Source organism: Mobula birostris, chromosome 11 (genome assembly GCF_030028105.1).
Source record: "Mobula birostris isolate sMobBir1 chromosome 11, sMobBir1.hap1, whole genome shotgun sequence".
NCBI lineage: Eukaryota > Metazoa > Chordata > Chondrichthyes > Myliobatiformes > Myliobatidae > Mobula > Mobula birostris.
The window spans coordinates 81,924,329-81,942,914 of record NC_092380.1 but is presented as its reverse complement, the minus strand read 5'-3'; the positions used below and the strand labels follow the sequence as shown (position 1 = coordinate 81,942,914).

General features: G+C 41.6%; 1 protein-coding gene across 1 annotated transcript in view; it reads left to right on the top strand.

Moving 5' to 3' along the window:
- Positions 1-17,559, top strand: part of lmo2 (LIM domain only 2 (rhombotin-like 1)) — a 30,675-nt gene extending 13,116 nt beyond the window's left edge. Inside the window, exons 2-3 of the mRNA XM_072272656.1 lie at positions 11,274-11,489; positions 17,115-17,559. Of these exons, the coding sequence (XP_072128757.1) occupies positions 11,274-11,489; positions 17,115-17,334 (436 nt within the window). The 3' untranslated portion in view covers positions 17,335-17,559. The remainder of the gene's footprint in view (positions 1-11,273; positions 11,490-17,114) is intronic.
- Positions 17,560-18,586: the final 1,027 nt, after the last annotated feature.

Sequence of the window (18,586 nt, the reverse complement as noted above, 5' to 3'; positions counted from 1 at the left end):
TGTAGAATATTTTCCCCAGTCACTCTTTAGTCACTCATTTCTTTCTCTTTGCCTCATCTGTCACAGTTCCCCCCTCCCCACCCCTCACACCACTACCACTACACCTCTCTTTCCCAGATGGTGGACACATTAAGAAGGGTAATTTCCATTGCTGCTGAGCTGCCTTGAGATGTCAAAGGTCAAAGTAGGTAAGATTTATACAACCTTGAGATTCGTTTCTTTACGGGCAGCCACAAAGAAAACCAAAAGAACCCATTTAAAAAAAAAACAAAGACCATCAAACACCCAATGTGCAGGGATTTAAAAAAAACACAAATCATACAAACAGTAAAAGCAAGCAAATAGTGTTCGGAACTGAAGTCCATAAAGAGAATCCATCCACTGACCCTCAGCTGCGTGCAGAGCCGAGTAAACGACACTGAGGAAAGGTCTGAACCAGCCCATCCCTCGCTTCAGGCCCCGACACCCTGACATTTTCAATCTGGCCCGGCATTTAAATTGTTATCCAAACGTGGGGTGCAGTTGGCTTTGGTACGCTGTGTGGCCTGAACCCCGCCCCATCGATTCAACTTGTACCCAAACTTTCCAATTCAGCCCGGCACATAAATCATCGTCCAAGCATCAGATTCTGTCGCTTTGATATGCTCTGAGGCCTGGACCAGACCTATCTGATTTGGTCTGGTGCTTAATCGATCGAACCTCGGGCCTTCCTCACTCTCAGAGATGGGCCGGCTGCCACACCTCACCTCACCTCAGTTCTGCCGCTGGAAAGGGAAGTTACAGACTGTCGTTTGTGATGATCGTTTACCAGAACAAGAGTGATGAACAAAGTATTTAGTTGTTTTTCTTTGTTTCATGAGCCACCAGCAAGTATTTGCTGAGATTCACCAGCAAAATATGTCCGTTTCCAATGGCCATCCAGTCTACCTGTTCCTGTTTGATGTTGGGCGGAAGGAAGATGTTTAAAATCTGAGATTTTTCAATAATATTAAAATAGTTAAGTCTAATGACATTGTCCCTTCCAGTGATACCCTTCACTGGTGCTCTGCTGCAACTTTCTTTTGAGTTACCTTCATTTCATAAATTTGGGGATGATTAGCCATGTTGATAATATTTTGCTTTTGTCTCCCAGTCTGAGCATACTTGGAAAATAATTCCCAAGTTCAAGTGTGTAATTGTCATTCAACCATGCATAAATGCCCGTGAATACAAGCAAGCAAAATGGTGTTACTCCAGGCCAAGGTACAAAATACAGAACCAACAGTCACACACAGCACAAGGCACATATAGCACAAATAAGTTAGCAATCACATGTAAGATATCAGTATAATACAGTCGCACAAAAAAAGTCCAAGATTCTGAATCCATGAATTTTGCAGGAATCTGTATTTTGCACAATACAGCTTTCACCACCAATTTAACTACAGCCTGTATACCATATTGGAAACGCATACTAAGATCCCTAAAATATTCAGAAGTCATTTCCTTAGAAAATAAATCTTAAGTTCGCTAAACGGAGATGTATTGTACAAATATTTTGTAAAATAATTTACACTTTACTAAAGCAACACACATCAAAGTTGCTGGTGAACGCAGCAGGCCAGGCAGCATCTCTAGGAAGAGGTACAGTCGACGTTTCAGGCCGAGACCCTTCGTCAGGGCTTTGATGTGTGTTGCTTGAATTTCCAGCATCTGCAGAATTCCTGTTGTTTACACTTTACTAAATGTTGGCCTCTCATCTGCTATAAACCTAGACAGGAGCTCCCCCTGCTGGCATTAATGGATACTGTTGTGCCACTTCACAACTATTCACTGGTCCCCCCCTCCCCAGGTTACAAATGCTCTGCATGCCTACAGGCCCTTGGGGGTCTGGCAGGATGAAATTACCAGACACTGCCAGGCTGAAGGCATTAACTGCCACCTGGAAACTTTGTTCACAGCCATATTTCTGACTTGGAAACTGTCTGGGTTATTAACGGGTCACAGGAATGGAATCATGTTTACTTCTAGAGACTTTGTAAGTGAAATGAGGGTCTGCCTCCCAACATTCTGCTCCAATTCATTTCAGAACATTAACACCCACTGGGTGATTCTCATTTTGATTAACTCCCTAATCAATTATTTTAAATCTGTGTCTTCAGACCTTTTCAAACCCCTCAGTTAGGGAAAATGGGTGTCTCCTGACTACTCTATCTAGACCCCTTATAACTTTAGACCTCAATTATTTCTCTTGTTCCAAAGACAATAACCCTGTGGTTAAAATTTTCCAGTAACATTTTTGTAGATTTCCACATAACATGTCCTGTGCAATAATACCTTTCCTGCAGTGTGAACATGGCGCCAAAGCTGTGGTTTAACTAGTGTTCAGTACTATTCTACTAGATCCTATGCTCTTGTACTGTGCCTCAAAGAAAAGTCTTTTGAAAATATTACTGTATTCTTAAGGATTTGAGACTGCAATCCAAGGCCTCTCTGAGTTTCCACCCTTCTTAATATCTTCCCTTTTATTGTGTCTGACCCTGCACCTCCTCAAATGTACTTCTCTCAGTTCAATTCTACGTGTAATAAGAGTCAGGTTTATAATCATTGTCATATGGCATTTGCTTTGTGGTAGCAGTACAATACAAAGATATAAAATTACTATAAACTACAAAATAGAGCTAAAAATGGAATAAAGCAGGTTTAGTATCAACAGCATATGTCGTGAAATTTATTAATTTTACGGCAGCAGTACCCTGCAATATACGATAAATAAATATAGAGAACAAAAAGCAGAATTTCGTTTAATTTATATCTGTCTATTAAATAGTTAAAATAAGTAGTGCAAAAAGAAATTTAAAAAGCAGTGAGATAGTGCTCGTGGGTTCAATGTCCGTTTAGAAATTGGATGGCAGAGGGGAAAAAGCTGTTCCTGAATTGCTGAGTGTGTGCCTTCAGGCTTCTGTACCTCCTTCCCAACGGTAACAGTGAGACGAGGGCATGTCCTGGGTGGAGGGGGTACTTACTAATGGACTCCACCTTTTGAAGGCACTGCTTCCTGAAGATTTCTTATTACTACAGAAGGTAGTACTCATGCTGGAGCTGACTAATTTTACAAGTGTCTTACTTCATAGCCCCTGCCTTCCCTCCTACCCAATAACCATGCAGCCTGTCAGAATGCTCTCCACTGTACGTTTGTAGAAGTTTGAGCATTTTAGTTGACAAACCAAATCTCCTCAAATTTCTAATGGAATATAGCTGCTGTCTTGCCTTTAATGCTGCATCAATATGTTGCATCCAGGTTAGGTCCTCAGAGATATTGACACCAGGATTTGTTGTTCACTCTCTCCACTTCTGATCCTTCTATGAGGATTGGTTTGTGTTCCCTCGTCCTACCCTTTCTGAAGTCCACCATCAGCTCTTTGGTCTTGCTGACATTGAGTGCGAGGTTGTTGCTGTGACACCACTCACTCAACTAACTGGTATATCATGCTCCTGTACACCCTTTTGTCACCATCTGAAATTCAGCCAACAATGGTTGTATCATCAGCAAATTTATAGATGGCAGTTGAGTTGTTCCTAGCCACACAGTCATGGTGGTGTAGAGAGAGTAGAGCAGTGGGTAAGCACACATCCCTGTGGAGCATCAGTGTTGATCGTCAGCGAGGTGGGGATGTTATTTCCAACCTGCACAGATTGTGGTCTTCTGGTTAGGAAGTCGAGGATCCAGTTGCAAAGGGCTAGGTTCTGTACCATTTTGATTAGGATGTTAGGAATAATGGCGTTAAATGCTGCGCAATAGTCAATAAACAGCATCCTGGAGGTATGAGGAGGTAGAGTTGATCTTCAAAGTACACTTATTATCAAATATGTATAATGTATACATCTTCTTCTTCGGCTGTCCATCGATTTCGATGTTGACTGTGCTGAGAGTTTAGTCTCTGCAGGCATGTTTATGGGCCACAAGACCAGCATTGGATCGGCACTGTCTCCCACGTTGGTTGCATTTGTGATTTGACTGGTCTAGCACTGAATGTCTGCGTTCATGACCTGCTTCATATTTCTTTTGCCTTTTCTCGTTGATAGCTAGAATTGACTTCTTGACAATGCAGTGCCAGCTTCTTCTGTCCAAAGCATCTCTCTCCCAGGTGTTGACGTTCATGTCAGAGTTCTTCATATGGCGCTTGAGCACGTCTTTGTAGGGCAGCTTCTGGCCACCATGCTTCCTCGTTCCTTCATGTAGCTCGCCACAGAAAACAGCTCTGGGTAAACGATCATCGTTCATTCTTGCGACATGACCAAGAATGTCATATATTCCTCCTCCCTGATGGTAGTAATGAGAAGAGGGCATTTGTCAGGCAGTGAGGGTCCTTAGTGCTGGATGTTACTGCCTTAAGGAACCACCTCTTGATATCCTTGATGGTGGGGAGGTTTGTGCTCTGAATCTCCCTCTTCAGACTCTTGTGATCCTATGTATTTGAACTTCCATGCCAACTGTTAAAATGCTCTCCACTGTACACCTATAGAAACTTGTAGGAGTCGTTGGTGACGCACCTGATCTCTTCAGGTTCCTAATGACGTAGGGCTGCTAGTGTGCCACCTTCTTGATTGCATCAATGTGTTGGGCCCAGGATAGATCCTCCAAGATGTTGATACCCATTTCACCATTGATCCCTCAGTGAGGACCAGTGCATGTTCTCTTGATTTCCTCTTCCTGAGTCCCCGGCTGTTGCTGACATGAGTACAAGTTTGCTGTTGTGACTCATTAACTGATCCATCTCCCTCCTGTAGAACGCCTCATTTCCACCTGTGTCCTAAAGTCAAACTTTACTCCCATCTACCATCCGCATGGCTATTGTCTGTGTTATTTTCCAATTTCTCTGCTGTGCTCCCTATGTTTAATTCTGATCTTTTTTTAAAAAAAAATGTACAATAAAGAAAATCAGGTGCTGACTCGAGATAAAACAGAACTAATTTCTGATCCAATTTGTCACGGTCCCTAGATGTCACGCACCTTTCATTTTTTGACCTACTGCCATGTGTCTTGCCGAGATCTGATGACAGTATAAAACCACTGCCCTCATTGACCCTCAGTGAGGTTATGTAAGAATGACTTCCCCTTACAAATCCGTCATAGGAATGTTGACATAGTAAGAGGTTGGAGGAGGGGAGTGTGGGGAAATCCACAAAGAGGAAAGTCAAACCACAACGACAAGCATAGGCAGCACAGTGGCTGATGTTATTTATTTTCCAAAAATTCAGTATTTGTTATATTGCAATAGCTTTCCTTTGTCATTCACTCAACTTAATATCTACTGACTATTTTTATTAGTTCAACATCAGAGAATTTTACTTTCCTATACACTTCATCAGTGGTCAGGTTTGAGAGGTTATCACATAGGCCCCATCTCCGTGGTGTTGGGATGACAGGAGATACACATCTGGCAGCCTTTCACACAGAGCCCTTTTGCAGTGGCAGCACCAAGCTTTCACGTCAGTGTGTCCCTCAACATGTAGACTGCACCTCAGAATATACCATTCTCCACTATTAAATTACACTAGAAATTCAGCAGGATGAACCCCAGCAAATACTGTGCATCCCTTTCCAAATGCTGATAAACACACAGTTCACAAGGAAGTTAATGACAGGCTTCTCTGTACTGCCTTCTTCGAGGATTGCCACCTTGCCCTGGTGGAGAGGTCAAGAGTTCCCGAGATCCTGAGAGAGATGCCCTCCGGAGCTTAGCTCCTGGTAGGGTCGCCCATAGCGGTAAGGTCAAGGGGAAGGTTCTGGACAAAGAGTGATCCAACCAAGACCTCAGTGGTGGAGCTGGCAGAAGATGACAACTCATCACAGTGGCAGTGAGGGGTCTCCAGTCATCTTGCACACTGTGCCATTGAACCCTGAACCCAGTCTGCCAAGGTCCATGTGGTGGCTGCCTGTGCACCAACCTCCCCATGTAAAACAAAGTCATGCACAGGTATTCTCCATTAAGGGACTCCAAGCTAACATCTTGGATTCACTCGTGTCCACACTGCAACTGCATATCGGCCTCTACAGCCACCTGAGGACCCACCGATACACAACCCCTTAGGGGAACATCTTACTCGACCGAGTGACTACACAACCACCTTGGTATTGCAGCCATCTAGTGGGGAGCAGTGGAATTACAGTCTCCACTGGCCAACAGATGTTGGCTTATTTCAAAATTCAAAGCAAATTTATTATCAAGGTACTATACATGCAAGTCATCATGTACTACCCTGAGCTTCATTTTTTGTGGGCATGCACAGTAAATGCACAGAAACAAAAGATAGATAATAATAACAAATAAGCAATAAATATTGAGAACATGAGATGAAGACTCCATGAAAGTGAGTCCATATGTTGTAGAAACAGTTCATTGATGGTGTGAGTGAAGTTGTCCCCCTCTAGTTCAAGAGCCTGATGGTTGAGGGGTAATAACAGTTCCTGAAGCTGGTGGTGTGAGTCCTGTGGCTCCTGTACCTCCTTCCTGATGGCAGCAGCGAGAAGGGAGCATGGCCAGGGTGGTGGGAGTCCGTTATGATGGATGCTGCTTTCCTGCAACAGCACTCCATGTAGATGTGCTCAACGGTGGGAGGTTTTACTTGTGATGGACTGAGCCCTATCCACTACCTTTTGTAGGATTTTCCATTCAAGGGCATTGGTGTTTCCTTACCAGTGTGTGGTGCAACTAGTCAATACACTCTCCACTACACATCTTTAGAAATCTGTCAAAGTTTTAGGTGGCATGCCAAATTTGAGGTGTTGTACCAAGTAGATTTAACTGTCCATACTCTTGAAATAAATAAACTCCCAAAAGCAATGGGAGAACTTAAAACACAAAATCAAAAGGTATATTTCACTACAGTTCAGCTCAGTGTTCATTATCTGCAGGCTGCCCCGATTCCAAAATCACCTAAACAAAATTCGACCAGAACCAGAACACATCTTGAAACCTGAATGAGAGTCCAAATCGACAATCCGTGTCAGTTAAACATCCCTTTCTCACTCACCATCCACCAACATCTTTGCCAGAGAGAGAGGGAGCGAGAGAGATCACTTGAACGGAAGGACCTTCCCTCAGGAGCAGCGAGAGATCACCACATACACACACACACACACACACACACACACACACACACACACACACACACACACACACACACACACCTTCTCCGGCTGGAAGGCAGTGCTGAAGACTCACTTTCCCCTCTGCACCTGCCCCAATGATTTCAATCTTCCTTGGCGCTTTAATCGGTGAGGTCGGAGAGAGATGGAGTCGATCTTGGGTGCGCCCCATCTCTTGGCCTCCTGGCCTCCATGCACATGCTTGAGTCACAGCCTTGTGGAACACGCTAGGTCGCCCGATCGGCCCGAAATCACACCACCAGAGATAACAGGCTCCAATAGTAGCAGAACCATAACTGAAATTAAAAGATGAGGTGAAAGGAATGGTTTTGTGAACCATCTTGAGGATATGGCCTTTGGTAGTAATGTTCACCGGCTCCATCTTTTGAATATGGATTGCTTATTTCTAACACCCCAGATGGTGAAACATGATTGTACCCACTCTTATGTGTCCATTTAACCACCCAGTAAAACTCCTAAACCTGACCCCTTCTGCATTCTGGAGATGCTGGGCAGGCAGATTTTTCAGATTACTGAATTTTCTGTTAATGCCTAACGCACTTCGTATAGTTTGTGTTGCACAGTGGTATAATATATTTTCCAATATACCGGTTGAGTGTAAAGGGAGCTGGAAATAGAACTTGGTGAGTTTTGGCGTGTATATTTCCCATTTAACCCCAGTGTTCAACATCAGCGATGGCTACTCACCCCACTTGCAGTCAGGGTCCCCGATGCTGATCTAATGAATAAGCCAGATACCAGGTTATTGGAGCTTTCCTCATTATAGTAGCTCAGTCACTCGAGTTGAGTATGATGTTCTCCGAAAGGGTTGTCTATTGTTGTATTCTCAGGTAGCTGTAGAGGCCGATCTCGGTTACAAATATTCTGGTGATGAAACCGCGCCTGTCTGCAAATGGAGTAGCAGCAATCTTGAATTTAAAATTTTTATTTGCTGATTTTTGAGGGGGAACAATATGTCTATGTCTACAAGGAGTGGGAAGAACTTGTCTGAACCTAGTGACAAAGGTAATGGGAGAGGAAAGATGCAAAAGGAAAGATCTGATGAAATGTCACCATGGGCTGAAGATATCGTTCGGACACTGAATGCAATTAAAGATCAGAATGGGTCAATTAAAGACCAACTGGAAAAGAATAGTAATGAAATGAAGGCATTTCTGGGAAAACTTAAAGATTTGGAAACTCAAGTTATTACACACAAAGAGGAATTGAAGATAACTAAGCAAAAATTGTTTGAAGCTACAACCTGTTTGGAAAGATACCAAAATAAGATTATAGACCTGGAAACTAGGTCTCGCCGAAGGAATATACGAATTGTTAGGCTGCAAGAAGGAGCTGAAGATGGAGAGTTAACTGCTTACTTTGGTAAGCTTTTTCATACTTTATTTCCTACCATAGTATCACAGCCGCCTGCTATAGAAAGAGCACACAGAGCTTTTACTTCGAAATTTAAAGATCCAAATAAGCCAAGATCTGTTTTGGTTTGTTTTCATCACTTTAAAATTAAAGATCAAATAATGCGACAGGCAAGAAAACAGAGAGTTTTTAGATTTAAGGAATTCGAGCTCCATATTTATGAAGATTTTCTGAAGGAGGTAATGGAACAAAGATCAAGATTTGCTCTGCTAATGAAACAGGCATATAATAAGAAATTGTTTCCTTCTTTGCGTTACCCGACAAGAATTAAAGTTTTTCCTCCTAATTCTCCTCCTCGTACATTTTTTGATCCAAAAGCCGCACTGGACTTCGTTCAAACTATACCTGCTGCCGCTACCGACACCGCTACCGAATGAACTATCTGAAAGGTTGTTTGGTTATCTGTATATTATTCGCATTTTGGAAAGAAGATTTATGAAGGTTACTTGGATATTCCATTGAGAGACTAATAAAAGAAGATAAGGAGATTTGTTCATTATTCATATTATTGGTTTTCTTTTGGAAAGAAGGTTTATGGATCAAGTATAATTGTTTAAATGGTTACTCGGACATTCGACTGAGAAAAGAAGATAAAGGGATTTGTTTCTTTCATCTACTATCTAATTTGATGTTCTTTTTTGCTGCTTTATTATAGCGTCTTATAACCAATTTAATGTTCAGGGATTTAATGTTAAACTTAAAAATGGTGCTGCTTTTTCTTCTTAGGAGATAACATTATTTTGGTTCTTTCTTGTTTAATAGATGCCGGAATGTAAACACTTTTCTTGGTTGAGACTTTATTGTTTTTCTTACAAGGTCACTTGGTTTTTTTACTAACTGGGGGAGGGAAACAAAATCCTTTAAAAAAAAATTTCTGTACAGACAGAGCGGTCCCCGGCTTTGTATCCTATCATAGGTTGCTTGCCTTTCCTTTGGGCTTTTGGGGAGGGGGTGGGGTTAGAGTTAGGAGTTTTTTCCCATTGGGTGGTTCTGGAGCATGTGTGTTTTCTATGTGGTTGTATTCTTCATCGCCACCATTTTTGATCATCCCGTATTGGTATGTGTTCTGCTCATGTATTAAGTAGGATAAAATTATAGTATGGTATTTAAATGGATTAATGTAATAAGTTGGAATGTACGTGGTTAGAATCATCCTATCAAACGAAAAAAGACTTTTAAAATTATTAATCAATTCCAACCTGATATAATTTTTGCTAAAGAGACACATCTCAGGGCGGCAGATCAAAATAGATTTTTTGGATGGTGGGGAGGTTTGCAGTTCCACTCCTCAGAGTAAAACTAAAGGCGTGTCCATCTTTATTAAATCCAATATATTTATTCAAGAGGATATTGAGTCAGATTCTAATGGTAGATTTTTAATTGTTAAAGGAGTGATCTGTAACAGAAAAGTTGTTCTGGTCAATCTGTATAGTGCTAATTTAGATGATCCTTTTTTTAAAAAGGTATTTGCTTTACTGCCTGACTTAAATGAATATATGTTAATAATGGGTGGAGATTTTAACTGTTGTTTAAATTCTATGATTGACAATCCTCAAAATATCTGTGGTGTCTCTGTGTCTGACCAACATGTTATTGCATTTGTTACATTGATAGCTAGGAGGGCCATTTTGTTGAAGTGGAAGGATACATCAGCTCCCACTTTGTCACAATGGTCCTCTCAAGTGATGCTATGTCTTAGTTTGGAGAAAATTAGAAGTCAAACTTGTGAACCTTTATTTGATTTTGAGAAAAGATGGGGTTCATTTGCTCGTTATTATCATTTGAGTTAATTGATAGATTTTCTCCACAATCTAATTGTAAATTTCTGGTATTTTTTTTTCTTGCTGGCAGTTTGATGTTTATCTTTAGAAGCTTTTTGTATGACGCATGGCTCCGGTGTTGAACACCTAATGGGTTTTTCCCCCCCACTTTTCTGCTTAGTAGGGTTTTTTTAAATTATCACAAAAATTTTTCAATCTTTAAAATAATGTTTTTTTTTCCCTTGAGACATTGTAAGTGTTGCTTACTTCGATGTACTGGTGTTTTTTTGAATAATAATAAAAAGATTTGATAAGAATGAAGAAAGCCTGTTTAACATAGGGAGGGCTGAAGCGTGGGCAGCCAGCACACTGTCTTTAACAGACTGGAGTCAGGGTCCAGTAACAGGGAATGCAAGACGACTCGACTGGGGACCCTGCACCGGTGCAGCTGCCCGCCGCCTCCCTCCTCTTCTCTGCCGTTGTGATGTGTCATCATCTTCATCCAGCCCCACCACTGAGTTCTTGGTTGGACTGCTTTTGTCTGGAACTCTCCCCTTACCACACTGCCGTGGGTGATCACACCAGGAGCTAAGCAGCAGATGGCGTCACTCCTGGGGTCGCAGGACTCCCACGCCTCTCCACCACAACAAGATGACCATTGGAGAAATTTTACTCAATACGACTTTAAGTACTATTGACTTCACCACTGTCAATTGTACTTTTTTGTCTGAAACACACTCAGTACTGGATAGCTATCAGAAGCCCTATCTCATTTCCCATCGTTGAGCTTTCCTTCCACTACCTCGGCTGATTAGTCTGGCCTGAGAGTGTTTGGACCAAAGGCATAATTTTCCCAGTATCTCACTGAATGACTTTAAGGGGCTCTCAACACTATTTTGTACAGATGCTAACATAAATTGCCTCTAACTTCGATTGTTTATTCACAGAGAGCCAGTGGATGAGGTTCTACAGATGCCACCTTCGTTGTTAACATGTGGCGGTTGTCAGCAGAATATTGGCGATCGTTACTTCCTGAAGGCCATTGATCAGTATTGGCACGAAGACTGTCTCAGCTGTGACCTATGCGGCTGCAGACTGGGAGAAGTGGGTAGGAGACTGTACTACAAACTCGGTAGAAAGCTTTGCCGCAGGGATTATCTCAGGTATTACAGCTTTCTTGAATCTTAATATAAATAAGCTCCGGTATCAATAGCCAAGGGGCTTTTCCTTAAAAAAAAGAAGTGCAAAACTTTTGTGGTTCTCATAGGCCAAAAAACAGTGCCAGTACTTCCCAATGTTTAATGATCGTAGTGCATCGATCAGAGGTGCAATAATGGTGTTTGCTTGTGATCTGATCTAGATTTCATGCCTTTCATCAGTGAGCTTCTTCAGTCTCATTAACAGCAAACTGAGAAAGCCTTTTTCAAGATGAAGCTAGGCACAAAGTCATTGCTGTTTTCAATTATTAGTTAGAAAACACCAACTAATACTATGGCCTGTCTCATCAGAATTGGACAGTATAATTCCAATTAATGTCTTTTATTCTGCTACAGGTTAACCAAAGCATGGCCGCAAAGCATTAAGGCTCTGATTGACTTTGTTGCTTTTGCTAATCTTATTTTGCCTCTGTTTATTATCTTGATTAAAAACAACAGACACAGAGGCAAATTAAGATTGACAAAAGCAACAAGCCACAGTGGGGAAATCTTCCAGCAGTATGCTTCCTTGTTATAAGCCTTGTCGGGCCGACTGGTAATTATGGTTTACAGCCTTTGGCAAACTTAAATTAAACTATCAATCACCCTTCAGTTAGTTCTGTCCTTTCCAATACACTTTTAGAGATCACCCGATTTTTCTCTCTTCCCAAAAGTCTCAGTAGAAAATTAAGCAATTGAATAAAAGAGCAATGTTCACACCAGTTTACAAGTTCAATCATTGTAGCTGGAGACTTGTGATCAACAGAAATTACAGAGGCAGTGCTGTGCACATGAAAGAAGCATGCTGTTTATTCTATTTGTCAAAGATGATTGAAGGTTTAAACTGTAGTCTCGAGCATTGGAAACCAGATGTTTCCAATGATGTTAACACAAACCATGAGATAGTATTTAGATACTTCAACAGGTATGAGTAAGGATATTGAGTATTGGCAGCCCACCTGACAGGGAAAATAATTGTCCAGAGGATGGAAGAGTGGAACACTCCACAACAGTAATGGAGAAGCAAATCCCAATCATGTTTAAAAACTGTATAAATGTGGATGGGGAGCTGGCCAGTGACAGTAACACTTCAGCAATTGAGGACAAATTTGAGGTGAATGGTTTCCCCCTCTCTGCTGTCAATCTCTGATTACATATTGTTGCTCCAGACAACAGGAGATGAACAATCCGGTCCAATCATGCCCACACCAGAAAACCATATAGAAAAATGTCCATTCTTGATATTAAGACCATAAGATATAGAGGCAGGAGTAGGCCATTTGACCCATTGAGTCTGCTCCGCCATTCAATCATGGGCCGATCCAATTCTTCCAGTCATCCCCACTCCCCTGCCTTCTCCCCGTACCCTTTGATGTCCTGGCTAATCAAGAACCTATCTATTTCTGCCTTAAATGCACCCAATGACTTGGCCTCCACATCAACAAATTCCACAGATTTACCACCCTCTGACTAAAGTAATTTCTCCGCATCTCTGTTCTAAATGGACGTCCTCAAGCCTCAAGTTGTGTCTTCTTGTCCTAGATTCCCTTACCATGGGAAATAACATTGCCAAATCTAACCTGTTCAGGCCTTTTAATATTGTCAGAGTAATATTTAAACAGGTACAGATCATTCATCCACCAAACCTGTTCCACCATTGAGTACCTCTACGCCATTTACCTGACAGTGTTTCTTTACACTGTATCAATTGATCTGAATTGAATATCAATGTAGTTGTCTTGTTAAAACTTCTCATGCTGGTGAAACTGAGAATTGGTGTGACAATCGCTGGAAGTTATATAGAGGTATATTTAAGCTAGTTAATGAGATGTGAAGAATATGCATTACTTTGTCCCAAGTGGTTTTGTAGCTTCCTTGTAATTCTAACCAGTCAGGTAAAATTACCACTACACTTTTGACATGCCTTCTATATAGCGGAGAGGCTTTACAGACACAGGCACTGATCCAGACCTCAAAATATACCAATGAAGTGTCTCTGTCCAAAATGTCGACTATTTATACCTTTCCATAGATGCTGCTTGATCTGCTGAGTTCCTCCAACATTTTGTGTGTGTTACCCAGGATTTTCAGCATTTTCGGAATCATTTTCAGCATCTTGTGTTCATAAAATATACTAGCACTGGGTTGCTCCATGGGGTTGGTGCAATTGAGTTTCTGATCAGTGCTGATTTTCATGATGTTACATAGAAACATAGAAAACCTACAGCACAATACAAGCCCTTCGGCTCACAATGCTGTGCTGAACATGTACTTTAGAAATTACCTTGTGTTACCCATAGCCCTCTATTTTTCTAAGCTCCATGTACTTATCCAGGAGCTTCTTAAAAGACGCTATCGTATCTACCTCCACCACCGTTGCCAGCAGCCCATTCCACACAATCACCACTCTCTGCGTAAAAAAAACTTACCCCTGACATCTCCTCTGTACCTACTTCCAAGTACCTTAAAACTGTGCCCTCTCGTGTTAGCCATTTCAGCCCTGGGAAAAAGCCTCTGACTATCCACACAATCAATGCCTCTCATCATCTTATACACCTCATCAGGTCACCTCTCGTCTTCCGTCGCTCCAAGGAGAAAAGGCCAATTTCACTCAACCTATTCTCATAAGGCATGCTCCCCAATCCAGGCAACATCCTTGTAAATCTCCTCTGCACCCTTTCTATGGTTTCCACATCCTTCCTGTAGTGAGGTGGCCAGAACTGAGCACAGTACTCCAAGTGGGATCTGACCAGGGTCCTATGTACCTGTAACATTACCTCTCGGCTCTTGAACTCAATCCCATGGTTGATGAAGGCCAATGCACCGTATGCCTTCTTAACCACAGAGTCAACCTGCACAGCAGCTTTGAGTGTCCTATGGACTTGGACCCCAAGATCACGCTGATCCTCCACACTGCCAAGAGTCTTACCATTAATACTATATTCTGCCATCATATTTGACCTACCAGAATGAATCACCTCACACTTACGTGGGTTGAATTCCATCTGCCTGATCCGTTGATCATGGCGGGAATAACAGGAAGCAGTAAAGCCATTAAATGGTTATGTTTTCTTTTCCAGGTCAATGTTCAGACATTAAAATTCCTTTCCCCTTATCACTCCATGCAACAATATTGTTCAGCATTGTTCCTTGTGGGAAAAGACTACTTTTATTGTGAGAGCATTCTGAATGGAACTGGATTTCATCAATGTTTTTACTATAACTTTCCTTGGTCTTCAGAATGAAAAATCACTCTTTCTACTCCAGTTCTGAGTGGAGTAGAACAACCTCTTATTCAAATACACTAGAAAATAATCTTATCCAAGTCACTCTTGATAATGCTACTTGTAACTCCTGCATCCCTTCGAACCGGCTTTTTCAATTCAATTTGCTTCCTGACCTTTAATTCCAGAATCTTTACTGTTGATTGATGTATGCTCGAATGATAGCTTCAATGAGATTTATGGAAGTTTCCCACACTGTCCATTACCCCCTCGAGGAATTATTGACAAGCAGATATTCCTTACTGGGAAATGCATCTTTTTTGAGATATTGATCATTTTATCTTTTAGTTATAGATTACAAAATGTTATCTACTACAGTTGAATTGACCCACATTTACCTGGACGAACATAGAACATTACAGCACAGTACAGATTCTTTAGCCCATGATGTTGTGCCAACCTCTTAATCTATTCCAAGATCAACCTAACCATTTCCTCCTACACAGTCCTCCATTTTTTTTCCTATCCATCCATGTGCCTGAGAGTTTCTTAATTGCCCCTAATGTTTCTGCCCGTCTACCATCATCCCTTGGATGAGTTCACTTTTTGAAAGTAGGCAATGTACTGGCTGTACTTCAGCCCAGAGCTAACACAGTTCTTAACTACAAGAGATTCTGTAGATGCTAGAAATTCAGAGTAACACACACAGAGTGCTGAAGGAACTCAACAGGTCAAGCAACATCTATGAAGGGGAATAAACAGCAGACATCCCAACCTGCAAAAGCTCATTTCAGGGAGGTAGCACCATCAATTTGCGGGAGACTCCCGGAACATCCGGGAGAGGTGAGATGTCTGCAATAGAGCAGCTCCTGAGCAGCTAGCCAGCTAGTTTAAATAACGTTAGCGACGCTAATGAACGAATGACACCTGTTAAACTCACCTCAACATGTCTTTCACAGTCCTAACCCACCATGGGCAATAGAAAAGTCACTGTTGCAAACAGTGCAGTGAGCAACACTGTCATTATTTTGACCCCTATTAAGCAGGGGTACACTTTAGTGTAGTCTGGGGTGACGTACGTTTTATATTTTCTTTTTTTGGGACACTCTGCCACTCTGACTTTTTTTGGAACTCTGTCGCTCTTGCTCATGCTCTCACGCGCTCTCTCTCACACGCATGTGCGTTCTCTCACTCATGGTCACCGTCACTCGCGCTCGCTTTCTCGTGCTTGCTTTCTTGCTCTCTCTCTCGCTGTCGCATGTTCGCTCTCTCGTGCTTGCTTTCTTGCTGTCGCTCTCTCTCTCTCTCACGCTTTCTCTCAAAAAAATCAATTTCCGGGACATTGTATATAATTTGCGGGCATCAGGGAGCCACTATTAATATGCGGGAGACTCCCGGAACTTCTGGGAGAGGTGGGATGTCTGAAACAGTCAATGTCTCAGGCCAAGACCTGATGAAGGGCTTCTGACTGAAACATCAGCTCTTTATTTCTCTCCAAAAGCTGCTGTCTGACCTGCTGAGTTCTTCCAAAATTCTGAAGTAGCACTTCTGGGATCTCAGAAATTGCTTCCTTCACTTCTAAGGTGTATAGACCTTAAATTTTGCAATCATATTGAAAACAAATACTGTATTCTGAAAAGTAATCTCAGGTTGTTTTCCTTTGATCCAAATCTATAATGTCTAAATTGTGAGACATCTAATGAGCTATTGCTTTAAAATCTCCTATTTTGTCATCTTACCATGCTGGCGTTTTGGAAAGGAGTCATTTAGTGCTATGACCCCTCTAATAGATAAACCCTAAATGAGACAGTCAGCTGTCTGTGGTTTGAGAGAAATGAAAATTCCTGTCAAATATTATGTTCACTTTTCCAAATATATACATACTGTAGTCAGACCCAATGTTTATTCTTCATTAGTTAGGAGTAGAATTCCAGGTTTAGCCTGGGACTCCTTTTGTCTCCGCATTTCAGTAGAAAACCTACTGTGATTCTCTAACCCTGCCATACTGGAGGGAGGGGGTTTGGGGCTTGATGTTCTAGCTGCCATTTTTGGGTGGGCAATCTGTTGGTTTTTGTGCGAGGGAGGGATTAGGGTTTGCGAGTTTTTGTTTCTTTTTCACGTGGGGGAGTAGGTTGATGTCTTCCCTTTCAACAACTGCCATGGTTTTTCTGTATCTTGTGGCTATCTGGAGAAGGCAAGTTTCAGATGTATTCTGCATACATAGTTTGATAATAAAATAAAGCTTTCAGTCTTTTATTCTTTGATCAGTTGCTATACATTTCATAGAGTAAATGATTACATTGTATTCTTCACCATTCTCTTCTGATTTAACCTTACTTCCTCTCTCTCCCTCTCTCTCCTTCCCTAGGTTATTTGGTCAAGATGGACTTTGTTCTGCCTGTGACAAGCGAATCCGAGCCTATGAGATGACAATGCGGGTAAAGGACAAGGTTTACCACCTGGAGTGTTTTAAATGTGCTGCTTGTCAAAAGCATTTCTGTGTGGGAGACCGATATCTGCTCATCAACACAGACATCGTTTGTGAACAGGATATTTATGAATGGACTAAACTCAATGGAATGATCTAGAATCCCGAAATGCTGAGTTTTGTAAGCATTGTGTATATGTGAATTTATGCTTTTGTAAGAGACTGTAAATGTTAAGAACTTGTACAGATATTTTATTAATACAAGCTGTGAATGTACACATGATTTACTGTGAGCGATTAACTTTTACAGCTTCATTAAAAACAGTGAAAATTGAAATCTTAGTTGTCTAAAAATATGCTATGTAATTAAATTAAAAATGTCTTAGCTTGAGTTTTGATAGAATTATTTATGAGGTTTGGAACTAATCTTCAACACCAAACATAGATAGAGGGTCTGAAAACTCAATGAGAATTGAGTATTTCCTCCTGTTTAATAGCCAGCATACAATGTGCTATCACACAAACAGAGATCAATATGGTCAAGGAGACCCCTCCCCCCACCCCTTCTCCCTGCCATCAATCACAACATCCTTTCCCCGTCACCAAAGTAAGCTGATTATCATTCTTGGGTGTCAATTAATGGAACCAAACAAGTATCTTTTTTGGTCCTATTAATTGACTTTCTAGCTATCCTGCCTCAGTGCCCCCCTCCACCTTTTTATTCTGGCATCGTCCCCTGTCCTTTCCAGTGCTGAGGAAGAATCTCAGCCTGAAATGTCAACTATTTATTCATTTCCATTGATGTTGAATGACCTTCTGAGTTCCTCCAGCAATTAATGTGTTGGTTTGAATTTCCAGCATCTGCAGAATTCCTGGCATTTAAGTTTCTTGGGCAGCAGTATGCAGCAGCTTCAGTGATGAACTTACTTACTTCACTGTAAGCTTCAGAACAGTGATTCTTACTGTTGATTTCAGTGATTTTGCTATTAGTGCAAGGCCCTGAAAATCCTGTGATACTATTTAAAGATTTCTAGAATTGGTAACCAGAGCCAGTTCCCTGCTGATGAACTGCAACACTGTCAGTTAACCAACCTGTCCTGTTTGTGTCAGATATGCTCAACTCTAGAATGAGAGCAAGGAATGTTAGGGGTGGTTAAGTGGAATCCGTATGGAGAGGGTCAAGATCAGCATTCTGTTTCCATGATCTTTCACACTAGCTATTCACTGGCCTCCAGCATTTTCACCGTTTCTCTCTCTACAGATTCACCAGGTTTCCTGAGTGTTTCCAGCACTTCCTGCTTTTGTTTTTCTTTTGAATCCCTGGCTAGTTTGGTGTAACCATGTTCGTTCGTTCCCTCTCCCTGCCTGATCTGCTGGCTTATCCCAATATCCTCCTTTACCTTTGCAACAAC